At 38.3% G+C, this 19,846-nt stretch overlaps 1 protein-coding gene across 2 annotated transcripts in view; it reads right to left on the bottom strand.

Annotated features, from left to right (window-relative positions):
- lactbl1b (lactamase, beta-like 1b) overlaps positions 1-16,637 on the bottom strand; it is a 56,616-nt gene extending 39,979 nt beyond the window's left edge. Inside the window, exons 1-3 of one of the 2 annotated variants that reach the window (XM_062037729.1) lie at positions 16,499-16,600; positions 4,917-4,985; positions 4,739-4,821 (exon numbers count right to left, since the gene is read on the bottom strand). In XM_062037729.1, coding sequence (XP_061893713.1) covers positions 4,739-4,798 — 60 coding nt within the window. In that variant the 5' untranslated portion in view covers positions 4,799-4,821; positions 4,917-4,985; positions 16,499-16,600. Of the gene's footprint in view, positions 1-4,738; positions 4,822-4,916; positions 4,986-16,498 lie in introns of both variants that reach the window. The other variant, XM_062037728.1, reaches the window with a different exon arrangement.
- Positions 16,638-19,846: the final 3,209 nt, after the last annotated feature.

A 19,846-nucleotide genomic window follows, 5' to 3' on the forward strand; every position in this document is an offset into this window, starting at 1 on the left:
TCATTTCAGGAGGCCTTTCACTCTCACGTTCCTCATCCACAAATCTTTCATCCTCGCTCAAATTAATGGGGTAATCGTCGTTTTCTCGGTCCGAATCGCTCTGGCTGCATTGTAAACAATGGGGAAATGTGAGCCCTACAACCTGCGACGTCACGCTACTTCCGGTACAGGCAAGGCTTTTTTTATCAGCGACCAAAAGTTGTGAACTTTATCGTCGATGTTCTCTATTAAATCATTTCAGTAAAAATATGGCAATGTCGCGAAATGATCAAGTATGACACATAGAATGGATCTGCTATCCCCGTTTAAATTAAAAAAAATCTTTTTAGTAGGCCTTTAATTCATATAATAGGATATTAAGAATGTGTGAAAGTTTGACTTCTACCTTGTTTACTTCCGTGACGACTGCCCTAAAGTTTTGTAATCAGTCAGAACTATCAAGCAGATAAAATGCGCCAAACATGGATATGAGCACCAAGGAACAGCCCGCCCACAATGGATGTGCTGCCGGGCACAAAATGGTGGATAGAACGTTTGTGCACAGAGACAAGTTTCGTACACCAAAGCATATCCCTGTAAATAGAAAAGTTTGTACAATAAGGGGTTTGTCAATTGAGGTTCCCCTGTATTCATTAAAATTCAAAAAAACATTTCATTGAAAATAGTAGTGGTTCCAATTTTCTTCCAGTCAGCGTTCCAGATGATTTTAGTGGGAATGTATGTTCATTCTAGCTTTAAGTCTAATGTAAAAGGGACCTATAATGCAAAAAACACTTTTTGTACCAGTTTTTGTGTATTTGGGATTTGCATAAGTCCCCAAAATGTGAAATCAAACCACAGAGAAATGGAGGGGATATTTATGCTTTCCTTCATAATTCCTCCAAACAACTTCCCGAACTTGTGATGTTTTTCAAATTAGTGACATCAGCGGATATCTCCATATACCGGGGGTCGGCAACCCGCGGCTCTAGAGCTGCATGCGGCTCTTTAGCGCGGCCTTCGTGGGTCTTCGGAGCTTTTTAAAAAATGTATGAAGAGGGAAAAAGATCAGGAAAATATATATTTTTTGTTTTAAAAAATGGTTTCTGTAGGAGGACAAACAAGATACAAACTTCCCTAATTGTTACAAATCACATGCTTCAGTGATTAGAGACTATTTGGTGAGCACCGTTTTGTCCTACTAATTTTGGCAGTCCTTGAACTCACAGTAGTTTGTTTACATGTACAACTTTCTTCGACACTGCCACAGAAAGACGTGTTTTACGCCACTCCTTTTTCGTCTCATTTTGTCCACCAAACCTTTTATGCTGTGCGTGAAGGCACAAAATGAGCTTTGTTGATGTTATTCACTTGTTTGAGTGCTAATCAGGCATATTTGGTCAGTGCAAGACTGCAAGCTAACCGATGCTAACATACTATTTAGGCTAGCTATATAAACATAGTGTGTGTACGTATATTTGAGCTAATTTAATTCCCTTTAAGTCCTCTTAATTTGATTTATACAGTATGTGCGTGTCTCATAACACATTATCTGTATGTAATATTGGTTGCATTTCTGATAGTTGTTTGTCTGCCATGTTGTTCCAGATCACAGCAAACTTTACCCAGCTTGCAAAGATTGTAATAAATCCACTAGAACAGGGGTCGGCAACCCAAAATGTTGAAAGAGCCATATTGGACCAAAAATACAAAAACAAATCTGTCTGGAGCCGCAAAAAATTAAAAGCCATATTACATACAGATAGTGTGTCATGAGATATAAATTGAATTAAGATGACTTAAAGGAAACTAAATGACCTCAAATATACCTACAAATGAGGCATAATGCTGCAATGTGTACATATAGCTAGCCTAAATAGCATGTTAGCATCGATTAGCTTGCAGTCATGCACTGACCAAATATGTCTGACTAGCACTCCACACAAGTCAATAACATCAACAAAACTCACCTTTGTGTATTCACGCACAACGTTAAAAGTGTGGTGGACAGAATGAGACAGAAAAAGAAGTGGCATAAAACACGTCCTAGAAAGTCGGAGAAAGTTATACTTGTAAACAAACTACGGTGAGTTCAAGGACCGCCAAAATTAGTAGGACAAAACGGCGCTCGCCAAATACTCGAATCAGTGAAGCATGTTTAATATAAACAGTGTGATTTATAACAATTAGGGAGGTTTGCGTCATGTTTGTCCTCCTACGGAAACCATATTAAAACAAAAACTTTTTTTTTTCCTCATCTTTTTCCATTTTTCATACATTTTTAAAAAAGCTCCTGAGAGCCACTACGGCGGCGCTAAAGAGCCGCATGCGGCTCTAGAGCCGCGGGTTGCCGACCCCTGCACTAGAAGAAGACAGCCTGCCGTTTCCTCTAACTTGGACACACACATCTACACCTTTGGCATTTCTAAACCAGTAATTCCCAAGAGTTATCCCACCTTCTGAGAAGCCTCCATTTTACTAATGATTTTGAATGTTGTAAAAATGTGTAGAATACATATTGCATTTCAACATTTCTGTCAACAAATATTTGCGTCAGCCCATGACACATAGTCATTTTGATAGTAGGCTAACATAAATATTATATACACTTACATCATGTCTTGTCTTCATTATAACACTTATATAAGACTTTTAATTTTTTGCAGCTCCAGACAGATTTTTTTGGTGTGTTTTCGGACCAATATGGCTCTTTCAACATTTTGGGTTGGCGACCCCCGCCATATATGGTAGCTGTACCCGAAGAGCTGTGCGCAAGTCCGCCATTGTAGTCAATAAGCTCCTTCTTTTTCTCCATCCCTTCTTGTGGGGCAGACTTGCTCGTACATGCACATGCATCCGCCGCTGTTGCCATTGCTAATACAAAGTAACGTATAGTTCGAACTTATATCTGTCAGTAGACTCACTATGGAAGCGCTAAAAACTACCGGTACAACAAAGATGACGGGGAGAAGACGCCGTCGAAGTGGAGGCACGGCTTGAAGATGGTCTGTAAAACATCGTCATGCTTGCAACATTTTGACCAAAGAACCACCATGACATGTTATGTAGACCACAAGAAGTACTTACATGTAGAAAATAATCATAATATGACCTTTAACGAGCAGCTGTCATCATATCTGCCTGAGATGACTCATGAGCTCCCTTAGCTTGCTGTGTTGATAGATTGTGGGATTTTTTCCCCAAAATGTTGCTATTGTAAGATATTTTCTGTCCCAGTTGGGCCGTGCTTCAGCACATGACATCAGTGGTTTGTGCAAAGAGCACTTTTATAAAAATGTGTTGAGATGATTAAAGGTAGGGCCGTGACATGGCTGGGAAATGAGGTGACAAGCATGCAGCTGCTGATCCTGCTTGCATAACCTGTGATAGCATAGCACCCACACACACACACACACACACACACACACACACACACACACACACACACACACACACACACACACACACACACACTAACACACACACACACACACACACACACACACACACACACACACACACACGCACACACACACACGCATGCACACACACACACGCAAGCACACACATACACGCGCATACACACACGCACATATGGGGTGCCAAGTGTGAAAATACAGGTATATTTCTCACATTTAGTCTTTATTTTTTATTTTTTTTACCACATTTAGGTTTAAATAAACGGTCAGTCTAAATGTTATATCTAAATGTTATATCTAAATGGTAAATATAAATCTAAATGTTAAATACAACTGTAAATGTTAAACTTAAATTAAATGTTAGGTATACATTTGAATGTTGAATATAAATGTTAGGTAGGCATCTAAATATTAAATATAAATATAAATGTTAAATCTAACACTAAATGTTAAACCTAAAAGTAAATGTTAAATATAAACCGAAATGGTGAACTTAAATGTTAAACCTAAATGATACATCTGAATGTTATCCATCCATCCATCTTTTTCCGCTTATCCGCCTGAATGTTAAGTATAAGTCTAAATGTTAAATATATAAATATTAAATATAACACTAAATGTTAAATCTGAATGTTAAGTATACATCTAAATGTTAAATATATACATCTACATGTTAAATATAACACTAAATGTTAAATCTAAAAGTTACATCTAAATGTTGAATCTAAATATAAATGTCAAATAAAAATCTAAAAATTAATTCTAAATGTAAATCCTAAATGTTAAATGTAAATCCTAAATGTTAAATACAAATGTTGAATCTAAATATAAATGTTAGTTAATTTAAATGTTGAATCTAAATGGTAAATCTGAATATCAAATCTCAGTATTGACTCTAAATCCATCCATCCATCCATTTTGACTTGACTTGACTTTATTTATTCATGCTTGCAGTGGAGCCAAGGCCCCACTGAAAAAAACAGCTGAACTTTACAATGAATATTAAACAAACAAAGATAAAAAAAAATTAAAAGAACAGACAGTATTTTATATAAAAAAAACATTTTCATTTTCAGGGCAACAGCAGCATGGAAACTATTAGCATCCATCCATCCATCCATCCATTCATCCATTTTCTACCGCTTGTCCCAATCCGACGACTCTAAACCACAAAAACACGCCCACTTCTCTGCTTCTCGACGTCAGAAAATGTATTATTAATGAACTATGCTGATTTTTTTTAAATTTTTTGTTTTTTTACAGTTTTTACATTCAGCACACCACACACACACACACACACACACACACACACACACACACTTACACACACTTTTTTTTACCTGCGCTTGTAGGCCGTCCACAGAAGCCTCCCTGAGGACTTTACTCCCGGCCTTTCCCATGCTTCCAACTCACCAGCCGTTACCTGACACACAAACACACAAAAAGCCCCATTTGCATGCATTTCAAATTGGTGCGAGCACGTTTACAGAGTCACACGTCACCCTAGAGCTCCGAGACCTTTTGGAAATCATTTTCCTCTTTGGATATTGATGCTCGTCCGGACAGAAGGGCGACACGGCAGTGGGGCTGGATCAAAAGAGACATCAGAGACGCTTTACTGAACCAAAAGTTGCTTTATTACAAGCGAGCACCATTATACAGGGCTGCAGTTCCCTGGAGGAGGTCAGGTCAAGAAAATGAGGCACTCCTAACTTGGAGAAGCCAAACCATCAGTTGTATATTCCTCCTTCCTGTCTCTGGGTGTGTGCTAAGTCAGGAGAGCACATCCTGACCATACAAGGAAATGTTTGTGTGTAAGTGTCCGGGAAAACAACTGCTTTAAAGGCCTACTGAAATGATTTTTTTTTTATTTAAACGGGGATAGCAGATCTATTCTATGTGTCATACTTGATCATTTCGCGATATTGCCATATTTTTGCTGAAAGGATTTAGTATAGAACAACGACGATAAAGATTGCAACTTTTGGTATCTGATAAAAAAAAGGCTTGCCCCTACCGGAAGTAGCGTGACGTAGTCAGTTGAACATATACGCAAAGTTCCCTATTGTTTACAATGATGGCCGCATGAAGTGAGAGAGATTCGGACCGAGAAAGCGACAATTTCCCCATTAATTTGAGCGAGGATGAAAGATTTGTGGATGAGTAAAGTGCAAGTGAAGGACTAGTGGGGAGTTGAAGCTATTCAGATAGGGAAGATGCTGTGAGAGCCGGGGGTGACCTGATATTCAGCTGGGAATGACTACAACAGTAAATAAACACAAGACATATATATACTCTATTAGCCACAACACAACCAGGCTTATATTTAATATGCCACAAATTAATCCTGCATAAAAACACCTGCGTGTTTGTTACGCTAGCTCCTAGCTCCTCTGCTAGCTCCTAGCTCCATAGAACACGCCAATACAATTCAAACACCTGATCAACACACACAATCACTCAGCCCAAAAGACCGTTCACCTAACCCAAGGTTCATAAAGCTTATATATTTTAAAAAAGTTACGTACATACGCAAAAAAAAGTTGCGCACATACGGTCAAGCGATCAAATGTTTAGAAGCCAAAGCTGCATACTCACAGTAGCACGTCTGCGTCTTTGTCATCCAAATCAAAGTAATCCTGGTAAGAGTCTGTGTTGTCCCAGTTCTCTACAGGCGTCTGTGTATCGAAGTCAAAAGTCCTCCTGGTTAGAGTCTCTATTATCCGAGTTCTTCCATCTTGACTGCATCTTTCGGGAATGTAAACAAAGAAGCGCCGGCTGTGTACTGTTGTGGCTGACTACGTTCGAAAAATACGTCCATTTCGCACCGACAACTTTCTTCTTTGCTTGCTCAGCTTCCTTCTCCATAATGCAATGAACATGATTGAAACAGATTCACGAACACAGATGTCCAGAATACTGTGGAATTATGAAATGAAAACAGAGCTTTTTCGTATTGGCTTCAATGTGGAAGGCATACCCGTGTTCGCCGGTCTACGTCACGCGCATACGTCATCCTCAGAGGCGTTTCGAACCGGAAGTTTAGCGGGAAATTTAAAATGTCACTTTATAAGTTAACCCGGCCGTATTGGCATGTGTTATAATGTTAAGATTTCATCATTGATATATAAACTATCAGACTGCGTGGTCGGTAGTAGTGGGTTTCAGTAGGCCTTTAAGTCATAACTTAAATGTTGGCGTTGAGCTACACAGGTAGTCTCTTCTCATCCAACACCTTCAATCACAAAACCTGAAAACCTCAAATAAAGCCAGAAATCTTGGGGTTATTTTAGATTCTGATTCACATTTCGACAGTCACATCAAATCAGTAACAAAATCGGCTTACTATCACCTCACAAATGTAACAAGACTTAGAGGGCTCATGTCAGCTCAAGACTTAGAAAAATTGTACATGCCTTTATTACCAGTAGGCTAAACTATTGTAATGATCTCCTTGCAGGTCTTCCCAAAAAAACTGTCAGGCAGCTACAGCTTGTTCAGAACGCTGCTGCTAGAGTTCTAACAAAGACCAAAACATGTGATCACATTACACCAATTCTTAAATCCTTACATTGGGTCCCTGTACGTCAGAGAATTGATTTCAAAATCCTCCTGCTCACATATAAATCACTAGATGGTCTAAGGCTGAAGTATATCACCGATATGCTCCCACTATATAAGCCCTCTAGATCACTAAGATCTTCTGAGACCAATCTGTTAGCGGTTCCCAGAGTAAACTCAAATCAAGGGAGATCATCATTCAGTCACTATGCAACAAATAGCTGGAATAAACTTCCTGAAGATGTCAGACTTTCCCCAACTCTGACTACTTTTAAAACTAGACTGAAGACTTTTATGTTCACCTTAGCTTTCAGCTAAATCTGTTAATCTTTTAACTTTTAACGTCCGCACTGTTTTTATTTTTATTGTCTGCATTTTAATTTTGCTTTTATTTTCTTTCATTTCACTTTGTTGTACCACATGTTGTGCTGTAAAGCACTTTGAGTCTGCCTTGTTTATGAAAAGTGCTTTACAAATAAAGTTGCCTTGCCTATCACTTTTGCAGACCGAAGTCCCAATTAGGGCCTCTTTCCTACGAGAAGTGATCCAATCCACCTGCGAATATCAAACTGCTCAAACTGAAATACCACTATTTACTTCAACTTGGTGGTTTGCTTTCTCCAAAGTGAATATAAACATTCACCATATGTAGAACATAGTATGAGTTAATTGGTTATTAAACAAGGTAACACAATAAAACACACCAGTGACATATGCCAAGTGACACACTGTGAATGCACAAGCTGAAGGATTGTTCATACCAGAGCTGCCCAAACTTTCCCACCGAGGGCCACAGATAGATAAATCAAAATATATGTTTCACCTTCAAATCCAGTACAATATGTTTTTTTTTTTTTCAAAGGACTAAAATTAGAGATGTCCGATAATGGCATTTTTACCGATATCCGATATTCCGATATTGTCCAACTCTTAATTACCGATTCCAATATCAACCGATACCGATATATACAGTCGTGGAATTAACACATTATTATGCCTAATTTTGTTGTGATGCCCCGCTGGATGCATTAAACAATGTAACTTTACCATGAATTGATTAACGTGGACCCCGACTTAAACAAGTTGTAAAACTTATTCGGGTGTTTCCATTTAGTGGTCAATTGTACGGAATATGTACTGTACTGTGCAATCTACTAATACAAGTTTCAATAAATCAATCAAAAACAAGGTTTTCCAAAAAAACAGAACAACTTCAACTCCAGTTATGGAAAAAAGTGCCAACATGGCACTGCCATATTTATTATTGAAGTCACAAAGTGCATTCTTTTTTAAACATGCCTCAAAATAGCAGCTTGGAATTCGGGACATGCTCTCTCTGAGATGGGTTTGGGGGCGGGGTTGAGGTGGGCGGGGTTGGGTGGTAGCGGGGGGTGTATATTGTAGCGTCCCGGAAGAGTTAGCGCTGCAAGGGGTTCTGGGTATTTGTTCTGTTGCATTTATGAAATGCGTTTGTCATTCTTGCTTGGTGTGGGTTCACAGTGTGGCGCATATTTGCATACTTGCCAACCCTCCCGAATTTTCCGGGAGACTCACGAATTTCAGTGCCTCTCCCGAAAATCTCCCGGGACAACCATTTTCCCGAATTTCTCCCTATTATATATGTCTCCGTTATCCATAGGTTTATATATAACCCATAAAGTAGGCAGGCACGGAGCTATTTCTCAGCGTGTGTTTATTCCAGCCGGCACGTTAATACACTGACTCACAACATCCGGATTCCCATCATGCATTGCTTCAAAACTACGGCAAGTAGTAATGTCCAAAATTTCCGGCCGGACAAACAATATTGGGGGCAGTGCCTTAAATATCTTCTAATTATCTATAGCCCATAACACGGTGGCCGAATGGATATAGACACTCATGAACGGTCAGAAAAGCAACGCAGTATTATGGGACACCTTGCGAGCAACATCCCGTTCTCATTTGCGGATGTTTTCAACAAATCCGTGAAGGATATGTTCCCGTATTCAGAGATCGCTCGCCAGTACTCAAATGGCAGAACAAAGGCTTCTCAAATAGTGAAAGGTAAGTGTTATTTTTTTTTAAGTAAGCAGCAAGTACAGTACAGTTAGTAGAACAACTGTGTTTTCATTACTGTGTACTGTAATATATATATATATATATATATATATATATATATATATATATATAAGAAATACTTTAATTTCAGTGAATTATAGCTATAAATACACTCCTCGCCCCTTAACCCCCCCCCCCCCCCCTACCCCGCCCACCACCACCCCTCCAATCTCCCGAATTCGGAGGTCTCAAGGTTGGCAAGTATGATATTTGTAACAGTGTTAAAGTTGTTTATACGGACACCCTCAGTGTGACCTGTATGGCTGTTGATCAAGTTTGGAATTCGGGAGGGGCACTGAAATTCGGTAGTCTCCCGGGAAAATCGGGTGGTTGAAACCGATACCGATAATTTCCGATATTACATTTTAAAGCATTTATCGGCTGATAATATCGGCAGGCTGATATTATCGGACGTCTCTAACTAAAATATGCAGTTTCGGTTGAAATTTCGTGTGAATGCTGAAGAGCCAAAGCAAAAGTGTAATGTAGAGTTAGCAAATATGAGCAAATCGAGCGAAAATAGCTAACATGCTAACAATAACTTGCTTACAGTTAGCATTAATGTAATACCAAAATATATGACACACAGGTGTATACGTGTTATACTAGCTCAAAAAGTTAGCATGTTAAAATGCGAACTGTAATTATGAGGTGTGTACCTGAAAAGTTCATTTAAAATCATAGCATTAGTAGCATCAAATACCAAAATATGACTGAGGTGTATCGGGACAAAAATAGCTTTAAAAAAAAAAAAAAAGCTAGCGTGCTAACCATAACATGCCAACAGGTATCGTTCGTCATGTAGCAAAATCGTTAACGCTGAGGCGTACAGCTGCAAAATGAGCAGCGGTGCGATGTCGGGGGAGGAGGGTGCACGTGTGACCTCGGGAACATGAAGATGACACAGCGTTTGTAGCGCTTGGCTTCACTCTGACTACGGTGGGAAACGAGGGAAGATACTTTAATACTTTATTGTTGATAAGGATGCTTTGCAGAGGTGTACTTTTAACAATTTGATATGATACTATTTATAGTCGTGGTGGAGAGTGTGAGGGGGCGTGACATATTTCCTATATATTTTAGAAGCACTGTTTTAGGGCTTCCAAAGAGGAAAAGTGTGATGATAACCATAGAGCAATCGAAGAAGGGGACCTGTGATGTTTCTCATCTACATTTTACACACTTCCTTGTGGTCTAGATCAGGGGTGTCCAAATTGCGGGCCGCCAGCCACGTCAATTTAGCTCGTAAGTTCAACAAAGCATCACACTGTGGAGTGCTTTTAAACTCATCTTTAATACCAGGCGATATCAGAATGCTACACATTTACTGCCATTTGTGGATAATGTGAGTGAATCAGATCAATGACCTTTGAAAATACTTTGGCATAACAGCACAGTATTTACTTATATGACACAATCCAAACAACCTTCCCTTGTCATGGAGCAAAAAAAAATGCAACTAACAGAAAGATCAACACACATTACACAACCTGCTCACTTAACATTGTAGATATTATAAAGCGTCGCCAGGCTCTGCTTTTTATCGATAGATTTATTAGATTTAATTTTTTATTATCTATAGCAGGGGTGTCAAAAGTGTTGCCCGGAAGCCATTTGCGGCCCACAGCTAATGTTTTAAAGGCCCATGGCACATTCTAAAAATACTATTAAAATAAACAAAAACATAACAAAAGTGAAATAAAAAAGCTTAAAGGTTAAATGCCATCCATCCATCCATTTTCTACCGCTTATTCCCTTCGGGGTCGCGGGGGGCGCTGGAGCCTATCTCAGCTACAATCGGGCGGAAGGCGGGGTACACCCCGGACAAGTCGCCACCTCATCACAGAAAGGTTAAATGTAATTTAGAAAAAGTTGCAATGTTGACTAATAAAACAAAGCTGTTTTTTTTTCTTTCAAACTGTCATTGCTCAAAACATAATATTCAAAATCAATGCTATTATGAATTATTGACCTATCCAAGGTTCCGATTACTTCACATCAAATATTCCACTAAGAAAAATATTTTTGGTGGAACATTTTGCAAATTTCGTAAATAAATAACCCAAAAATGTATATTTTGTTTTTTCTTACTGTACCGAAAATGAACCAAACCGTGACCTCTAAACCGAGGTACGTACAGAACCGACATTTTTTATGTACCGTTACACCCCTAATTATATGTATAAATATATATATATATATATATATATATATATATATATATATATATATATATATATATATATATATATATATATATATATATATATATATATATATATATATATATATATATATATATATATATATATATATCTATATATATATATATATATATATATATATATATATATATATATATATATATATATATATATGTTCATGTATGTATATATATATATATATATATATATATATATATATTTCCTGTTTCATCTGACCACAGAACTTACCTCCAGAAGGTCTTATCTTTGTCCATGTGATGTCAGATGAAGCAAAAATTGAGCTGTTTGGCCACAATACCCAGCAATGTGTTTGGAAGAGAAAAGGAGAGGCCTTTAATCCCAGGAACACCAGGTGAGAATTAAGGTTTTAGAATGGCCTTCCCAAAGTCCTGACATGACATGTGGACAATGCTGAAGAAACAAGTCCATCTCAGAAAACCAACTAATTTAGCTGAACTGCACCAATTTTGTCAAGAGGAGTGGTCAAACATTCAACCAGAAGCTTGTGGATGGCTACCAAGAGCGCCTTATTGCAGTGAAACTTGCCAAGGGACATGTAAGCAAATATTAACATTGCTGTATGTATACTTTTTCCCCAGCAGATTTGGTCACATTTTCAGTAGACCCATAATAAATTCATAAAAGAACCAAACTCCATGAATGTTTTTTGTGACCAACAAGTATGTGCTCCAATCACTCTATCACAAAAAAATAAGAGTTGTAGAAATGATTGGAAACTCAAGACAGCCATGACATTATGTTCTTTACAAGTGTATGTAAACGTTTGATCGCGACTGTATAGTATATATATATACTTGATATATATATATATATATATATATATATATATATATATATATATATATATATATATATATATATATATATATATATATATACATATATATATATATATATATATATATCTATATACATATATATATATATATATATATATATATATATATATATATATATATATATATATATATATATCTATATATATATATATATATATATATATATATATATATATATATATGTATATATATATATATATATATATATATATATATATATATATATATATATATATATATATATATATATATATATATATATGTATATAGATATATATATATATATATATATATATATATATATATATATATATATATATATATATATATATATATATATATATATATATATATATATATATATGTATATAGATATATATATATATATATATATATATATATATATATATGTATATATATATATATATATATATATATATATATATATATATATATATATATATATATGTATATATATGTATATAGATATATATATATATATATATATATATATATATATATATATATATATGTATATGTATATATATATATATATATATACATATATATATATATACATATATATATATATATATACATATATATATATATATATATATATATATATATATATATATATATATATATATATATATATATATATATATATATATATATATATATATATATATATATATATAGATATATATAGATATATATATAGATATATATACAGTATATATATTTGAATTGACCTTTTGAAAAAGCATGCCGTCTAAAATATATATCTTGAAGACGAACATTGTTTTGACAAACTGCTGGGTTGTTTGTCTTCCCTGCTAATTAGTGGTGAGTACCAGCTGGTGTCGGTCTGCAGGTCTTCACTGCTCATTAGGGGAGTTTGTCTGATATTTCTGTGTCAGGAAATGATCACGTAACCATGACAACCGCGGTCAAACTTCCCACGGTTAGCGTTGCCGTTTTGAATGATCGAAAAACCCGGATTGATGATTGCACTTTGGTAAAACTCACCGACTGACTGGCGCTAGCTTAAATGCTAACGTGAAAACAAGAAACATTAATGTCTGTCGCTGTTGAGAAACAACATATCTCAATATGAACTTTGACAAACACGTTTCTGTCTGAACAACAACCGAAACACTGAATTCTGCACGATGAACCGACAAGCCGAGTGATCGAGACTTACAAGATGGAGGTCTTTTTACGGTGCGTTAAAGTCCTACTTCTGAACAGAGTAGGACGGCCCAACGTCCGCCGGAATTAAGAAATATTAATGTAAAGGTCGCTTCCTAGCGGTACCATTGGCATATACTTCACAGGAGCCAGGCGTGCCAAGTTGAACAAGATTTTTAATGTACATATATTTTATCCAAGTCTTTCTCCAGCAGAACGTGGCTTTTCAGTCACGTCCGTATCCTCTCTCCCCTCCTGCTCCCGGCCGCTTACTGCCAGCTGTGTCTCGCCGTCAGCACTGCCACGCCCCCGTCTGATGGTGTCTCTGTCCTCAGCACCATGGACAGAGGCGGTGACCTTTGCTTCTGCAGGCAGCGCTGGCCACATCTCCCTCCACAAATAACATGTTTTTTTTAACTTTTCTTTCAAATACATCTTAAAAGGGCTACAAAACTAGGGTTGTCCCGACACCAAAAATTTGGTACCAGTACCAAAATGTATTTTGATACTTCTCGATATTTTTCAAAATAAAAGGGAACCACAACAAACTTTCATTATTGGCTAATTTGAATTTGTCCTATTTTTAAGTTATTATGCCCACGTGGGAATATACTTTCCTGTTTGACACCCCTCGTCTCCATCAACAATATCATTTGTATTTGCTGATGTTGCTCTGTTGTTGTTGTTGTTGTTGTTGTGTTTGCTGTTGTTGTTTTTGTCTCTCTGTCTAATCCCCCTCTTGTCCCCACAATTCCCCCCTCTGTCTTCCTTTTTCTCTCTTTCTATCCCCTCTTGCTCCGGCCCGGCTGCACCAAATGATAATATAAATACATTTAATAAAGTCAAATTACAAGTAAGGCAACAAGAGAAGTATCCTACACTTCTCTTTTGTAAAGTAAATCTGAACAGCTGATATGGGCATCTACATCTGCTATATGATTTGACCGAGAAGCTGGGCAGGACATTATTAAAAAAAACAAAAAACAAAAAACAACAAAAAAAACAAAAAACAATATCATTTGTATAAGCGGCTGGACAGGACCGTTTAAAAAATACAATTAATAAAACATTTCGGTATTGTTTTAGCTACTTCTAAATCACTAATCCCGGCCTCCATGGTGACAAATAAAGTAAGTTTCTTACAAGTAAGGTTATCACTGGAGGACGAGGAATAGCTAAACATGCTTCACTACACACCATAGGAGGATACAATGGATCACCGCTAACAGCAAGCTAGCACTCCTGAATGTATACAAATGCCATGGGTGGATCGACACAGACATTTACTGTAATGATACCAAGGACAAGAGCGTATCTAGTCGATACTACTATGATTACGTCGATATTTTTTATCGTCACAAAATAGTTAGTGATTTTTTTATTGTTTATAAAGTCAAGAAATACGTCCCGGGACACATGAGGACTTTCAATATATAAATGAATGATCTTGTAACTACTTGGTATCGGATCGATACCTAAATTTGTGGTATCATTCAAAACTAATGTAACGCATCAAAACAACAGAAGATAAGTGATGATTACATTTTAACAGAAGTGTAGATAGAACATTGTCAGGTTTGTCACTGACAGTTTAGTTATGTTTTGGTTTTTCCTCTGTTTGTCTTTATTTCCTGTTTAAGAGCTCTCTTATTTTGGTTGTTTCCTGCTTTTCTCCCTGAGCGCTGTTTCCCCTCAGCTGCGGCTGATTGGCACCTGGCCACACCTGGTGTCAATCAGCCGGCTGCTATTTAAACCTGCTTTGCCCTCCAGTCAGGGCTGGAGTATTGTCATTGTCGCTGTTTGCGGTAAGCTGTTCCTGTTTGCTGCTTCCTGGCTCCTTGTTTCTTGTTTTCCTGTTAGCTATATCCTGTTAGCTGTTAGCTGTTTCCAGTTTGCCTGTTCCTGGTTCCTGGTTTGTGTATTTTTCTTATTTTGGACATTAAATTATGTTTTCCTGCACCAAGCCTGCCGTCTTTGCATCTTGGAGTTCGACACCAACAATTTGTGACAAACATGTTAAAACAGAAAATAAGCAGATATTAACAGTAAATGAACAAGTGGATTAATAATCCATTTTTACAGATTGTCCCTCATAATGTTGACAAAATAATAGGTAGATAAATGACACAATATGTTACTGCATATGTCAGCAGCTAAATTAGGAGCCTTTGTTTGTTTACTTACTACTAAAAGCAGGGTGTCAATGCCGCATGGAGGAAAATATATTCCCACGCGGGCCGGATGAGAGAAATCATGGCATGATAACTTAAAAATAAAGACAACTTCGGATCCGTTTCTCTGTTTTACTTTGGCCCGAAATTGAACAAGTACATTCTGAAAATGTACATATCACAAATAATCCTCTTGGCAAAACACTTCAAGTTAGTTGAAAGTCCAATTGGTGCAGTTTCAAAAACACCATGAAGAACACAATGAACTTAGACTTCATCTCAGTGTTTCTACAAAGTAATTACACTTGAAGTCACAGCCCATCTAGGATTGATAAAAAAAACAACAAATAAAGCATAAATAAAAACTAATTTGCCATTTCCATGGTTCACTTTTTAAAAATGTAGACAGAAGACAATAATTTCCACAGAACTATATCAATGTGCAATTGAAGTGTTAATTTTACTCCACTTTGTTTTATGTTGTGTCGAGGAGGAGGAGTCACAGCCACCCTTTACCATGTACCTCTTTCTTGGTATAAACTCTTTGCTTGCCTAACAGAATTGCTATTGCGACATCCAGTGGACACATTTGGAACAGCAGTTTCTTGCCTTTGAAAATGCAGCTCCATTTTACACTTGGCAAACTGATCTCCCATGTTTGACATCTTTAACGAGGCCACGATCGAAATGTGTTGTGTGCTGCAAATAAGCTGGTCCCAAAAACACTGCGAGTGTTCAAACAGCCGGAGCGGATCGATAAAATGTCGGACGTACACAGATGTAGTTTCCCTACACGGATGGAGTTTCTCAGATGTAGTTTTTCCACACAGATGTAGTTTCTCCACTCTGCTTCTGTTTGCGCAGCACCAAACAACAACCAAAGGATAAGGAGGTGATTTCCTTCCTCACTGGCAGGTTACATAACCGCCAATGAGTCATCTTTTCAGGCCACGGCGTGTCCCCCGGCCCTCAGCTCCCCGTGCACTTACCTCAGGGTCAGTCAGTGGTGCTCCTTTGCTCCGCACGGAGAAGTCCAAAAAAATAATACTAATGTATTCCACCTTTGCTTGTGTTCGGAGCTCTCCTGCCAGATGTTGGAATCATCGTTATGACTAAATCCCACTTGTATCAGACCCAGCATTCTGGATTAAGCAGCACAGCCAATGGCCATGTCTGCCATGGCACTGAAACGGGTGGTGCCCTTTAAGGGCGGTGCTCTGCAGCTCTCACTGCACATTTTGATATGGCAACCCCTATATATTAGGGGTGTCAAAAGTACGGCCCGCAGGCCGGGTCAGGCCCGTGAGCAGGTTTTATTCGGCCCGCCAAATGACTTTGCTAAGTATAAATATGAGCTGAACTGTTTAATGAAATAAACTGCTGTTCTTAGTGTGTCCACTAGATGTCGCAATATCAATTCTGTTCACAAGCCACATTGAATGATCACTTTAAATGACGTGGCAGACCACCCTAAATGATGTGACAGACCACATTAAATGATGTGACAGACCACGTTAAATGATGTGGCAGACCACCTTAAATGATGTGGCAGACCACCTTAAATGATGTGGACGACCACTTTAAATGATGTGGCAGACCACATAGATGATGTGGCACACCACTTTAAATGATGTGGCAAACCACTTTAAATGATGTGGACGACCACTTTAAATGATGTGGCAGACCACTTTAAATGATGTGGCAGACCACATAGATGATGTGGCGGACCACTTTAAATGAGGTGGCAGACCACATAGATGATGTGGCGGACCACTTTAAATGAGGTGGCAGACCACATAGATGATGTGGCGGACCACTTTAAATGAGGTGGCAGACCACATAGATGATGTGGCGGACCACTTTAAATGAGTGGCAGACCACATAAATGATGTGAAAGACCACTTAAATGATGTGACCGACCACCATAAATGATGTGGCAGACCACGTAAATGATGTGGAAGACCACTTTAAATGAAGAGGCAGACCACTTTAAATGATGTGGCAGACCACATAGATGAAGTGGCGGACCACTTTAAATGAAGTGGCAGACCACATAAATGATGTGGAGGACCACTTTAAATGATGTGGCGGACCACTTTAAATGATGTGGCGGACCACTTTAAATGATGTGGAAGACCAAATAAACGATGTGGCGGACCAGTTTAAATGATGTGGAAGACCACTTTAAACGATGTGGCAGACCACAAAAATGATGTCGCAAACCACATAAATGATATGGAAGACCACTTTAAATGATGTGACCGACCACAATAAATGATGTGGCAGACCACATAAATGATGTGGCAGACCACATAAAATAATGTGGAAGACCACATTAAAAAAAGTGGCAGACCACATAAATGATGTGGCAGACCACATAAATGATGTGGCAGTCCACATTAAATGATGTGGCGGACCACATAAATGATGTGGCGGGCAACCTTAAATGAGGTGGAAGACCACTCTAAAAAATGTGGTCGACCACATTAAATGATGTTGCTGACCACATAAATGATGTGGCAGACCACATAAATGATGTGGTGGGCCCCATAAATGAAGAAGCAGACCACATACAGTAAATGATGTGGCAGACCACTTTAAATGTTGTGACAGACTACATTGAATAACGTGGCGGGCCACATAAAATAATGTGGAAGACCACTTTAAATGAAATGGCAGACCACATAAATGATGTGGCAGTCCACATTAAATGAGGTGGCGGTCCACCTCAAATGAGGTGGCAGACCACATTAAAAAATGTGGACAACCACATTAAATGATGTGGTAGACCACATAAATAAGGTGGCGGGCCCCATAAATGAGGTAGCTGACCACATAAATTATATGGCGGACCATTTTAAATGTTGTGGCAGACTACATTGAATAACGTGGCGGGCCACATAAATAATTTGGAAGACCACTTTAAATTAAATGGCAGACCACATAAATGATGTGGCAGTCCACATTAATTGAGGTGGCGGTCCACCTCAAATGAGGTGGCAGACCACATTAAAAAATGAGGACAACCACCTTAAATGATGTGGCGGGCCCCATAAATGAGGTGGCAGACCACATAAATTATGTGGCGGACCACTTTAAATGTTGTGGCAGACCACTTTGAATAATGTGGCGGGCCACATAAAATAATTTGGAAGACCACTCAAAATGAAGTGGCAGACCACGTTAAAAAATGTGGATGAACACATTAAATGATGTGGCAGACCACATAAATGATGTGGCGGTCCACATAAATGAGATGGCAAACTACTTTAAATTATGTGGCAGACCACATAAATGAGGTGGCGGTCCACTTAATTGAGGTGACGGACCACATTAAATGATGTGGCAAACTACTTTAAATGATGTGGAAGACCAAATTGAATGATGTGGCGGTTCACATTAAATGATGTAGACGACCACATTAAATAACGTTGCAGACTACAGTGAATAATGTGGGAGGCCACACTAAACAAAGTAACAGGCCACATTGAATAACGTGGCGATCCACAGACAATGAAGTGGCGGGCAACTTTAAATGATTTGGATGACCATATTAAATGAGGAGGCGGACAACAGTGAATGATGTGGGAGGCCACCCTAAACAAAGTAACAGGCCATTTTAAATAATGTCGCGGGCCAAACAAAACAATGTGCAGGGGCGTGGCAGGTAATGGGGGGGGGGGACATAAAACGATGTGGCAACCCAGATGTGTCAAAGTCTGTGTTGTTGACCTGATGGAATCATTTCACCCCCTGGATTGTCCTGAAAGCTCTGATCTGTCCAGCCTGGCTGCCAGGGTGTTGCTCAGGGGCCATGGCGGTCACCATGGAGACACTCATTGCCTGCACATCTCTGTGCTGCAACATGTGTTGATGTGTGTTGTGGAACATGATGCAGAGCACATCTATCATCTGGAGGCTACCACCTTCTCTGGTACAGCGCCACCGAGACAACAGAACCTATTTTTTGGCACCATGATGTGCGCTGGAATGATCCACATTAAGATAAAGGGACGTTGCAAGAATATTTATCATTACGGGGAAGGCGTGGCGCAGTTGGGAGCGTGGTCGTGCCAGCAACCTGAGGGTTCCTGGTTCAATCCCCACCTTCTTCCTACCTTGTCACGTCCGTTGTGTCCTTGAGCAAGACACTTCACTCTTGTTCCTGATGGGTCGTGGTTAGGGCTTAGCATGGCAGCTCCTGCCATCAGTGTGTGAATGGGTGAATGTGGAAATAGTGTCAAAGAGCTTTGAGTACCTTGAAGGTAGAAAAGCGCTATACAAGTATAACCCATTTACGTATTCATAATGCATCTTATCCCCATTGAACAAACGAA

The sequence above is a fragment of the Entelurus aequoreus genome, linkage group LG26 (genome assembly GCF_033978785.1).
Source record: "Entelurus aequoreus isolate RoL-2023_Sb linkage group LG26, RoL_Eaeq_v1.1, whole genome shotgun sequence".
NCBI lineage: Eukaryota > Metazoa > Chordata > Actinopteri > Syngnathiformes > Syngnathidae > Entelurus > Entelurus aequoreus.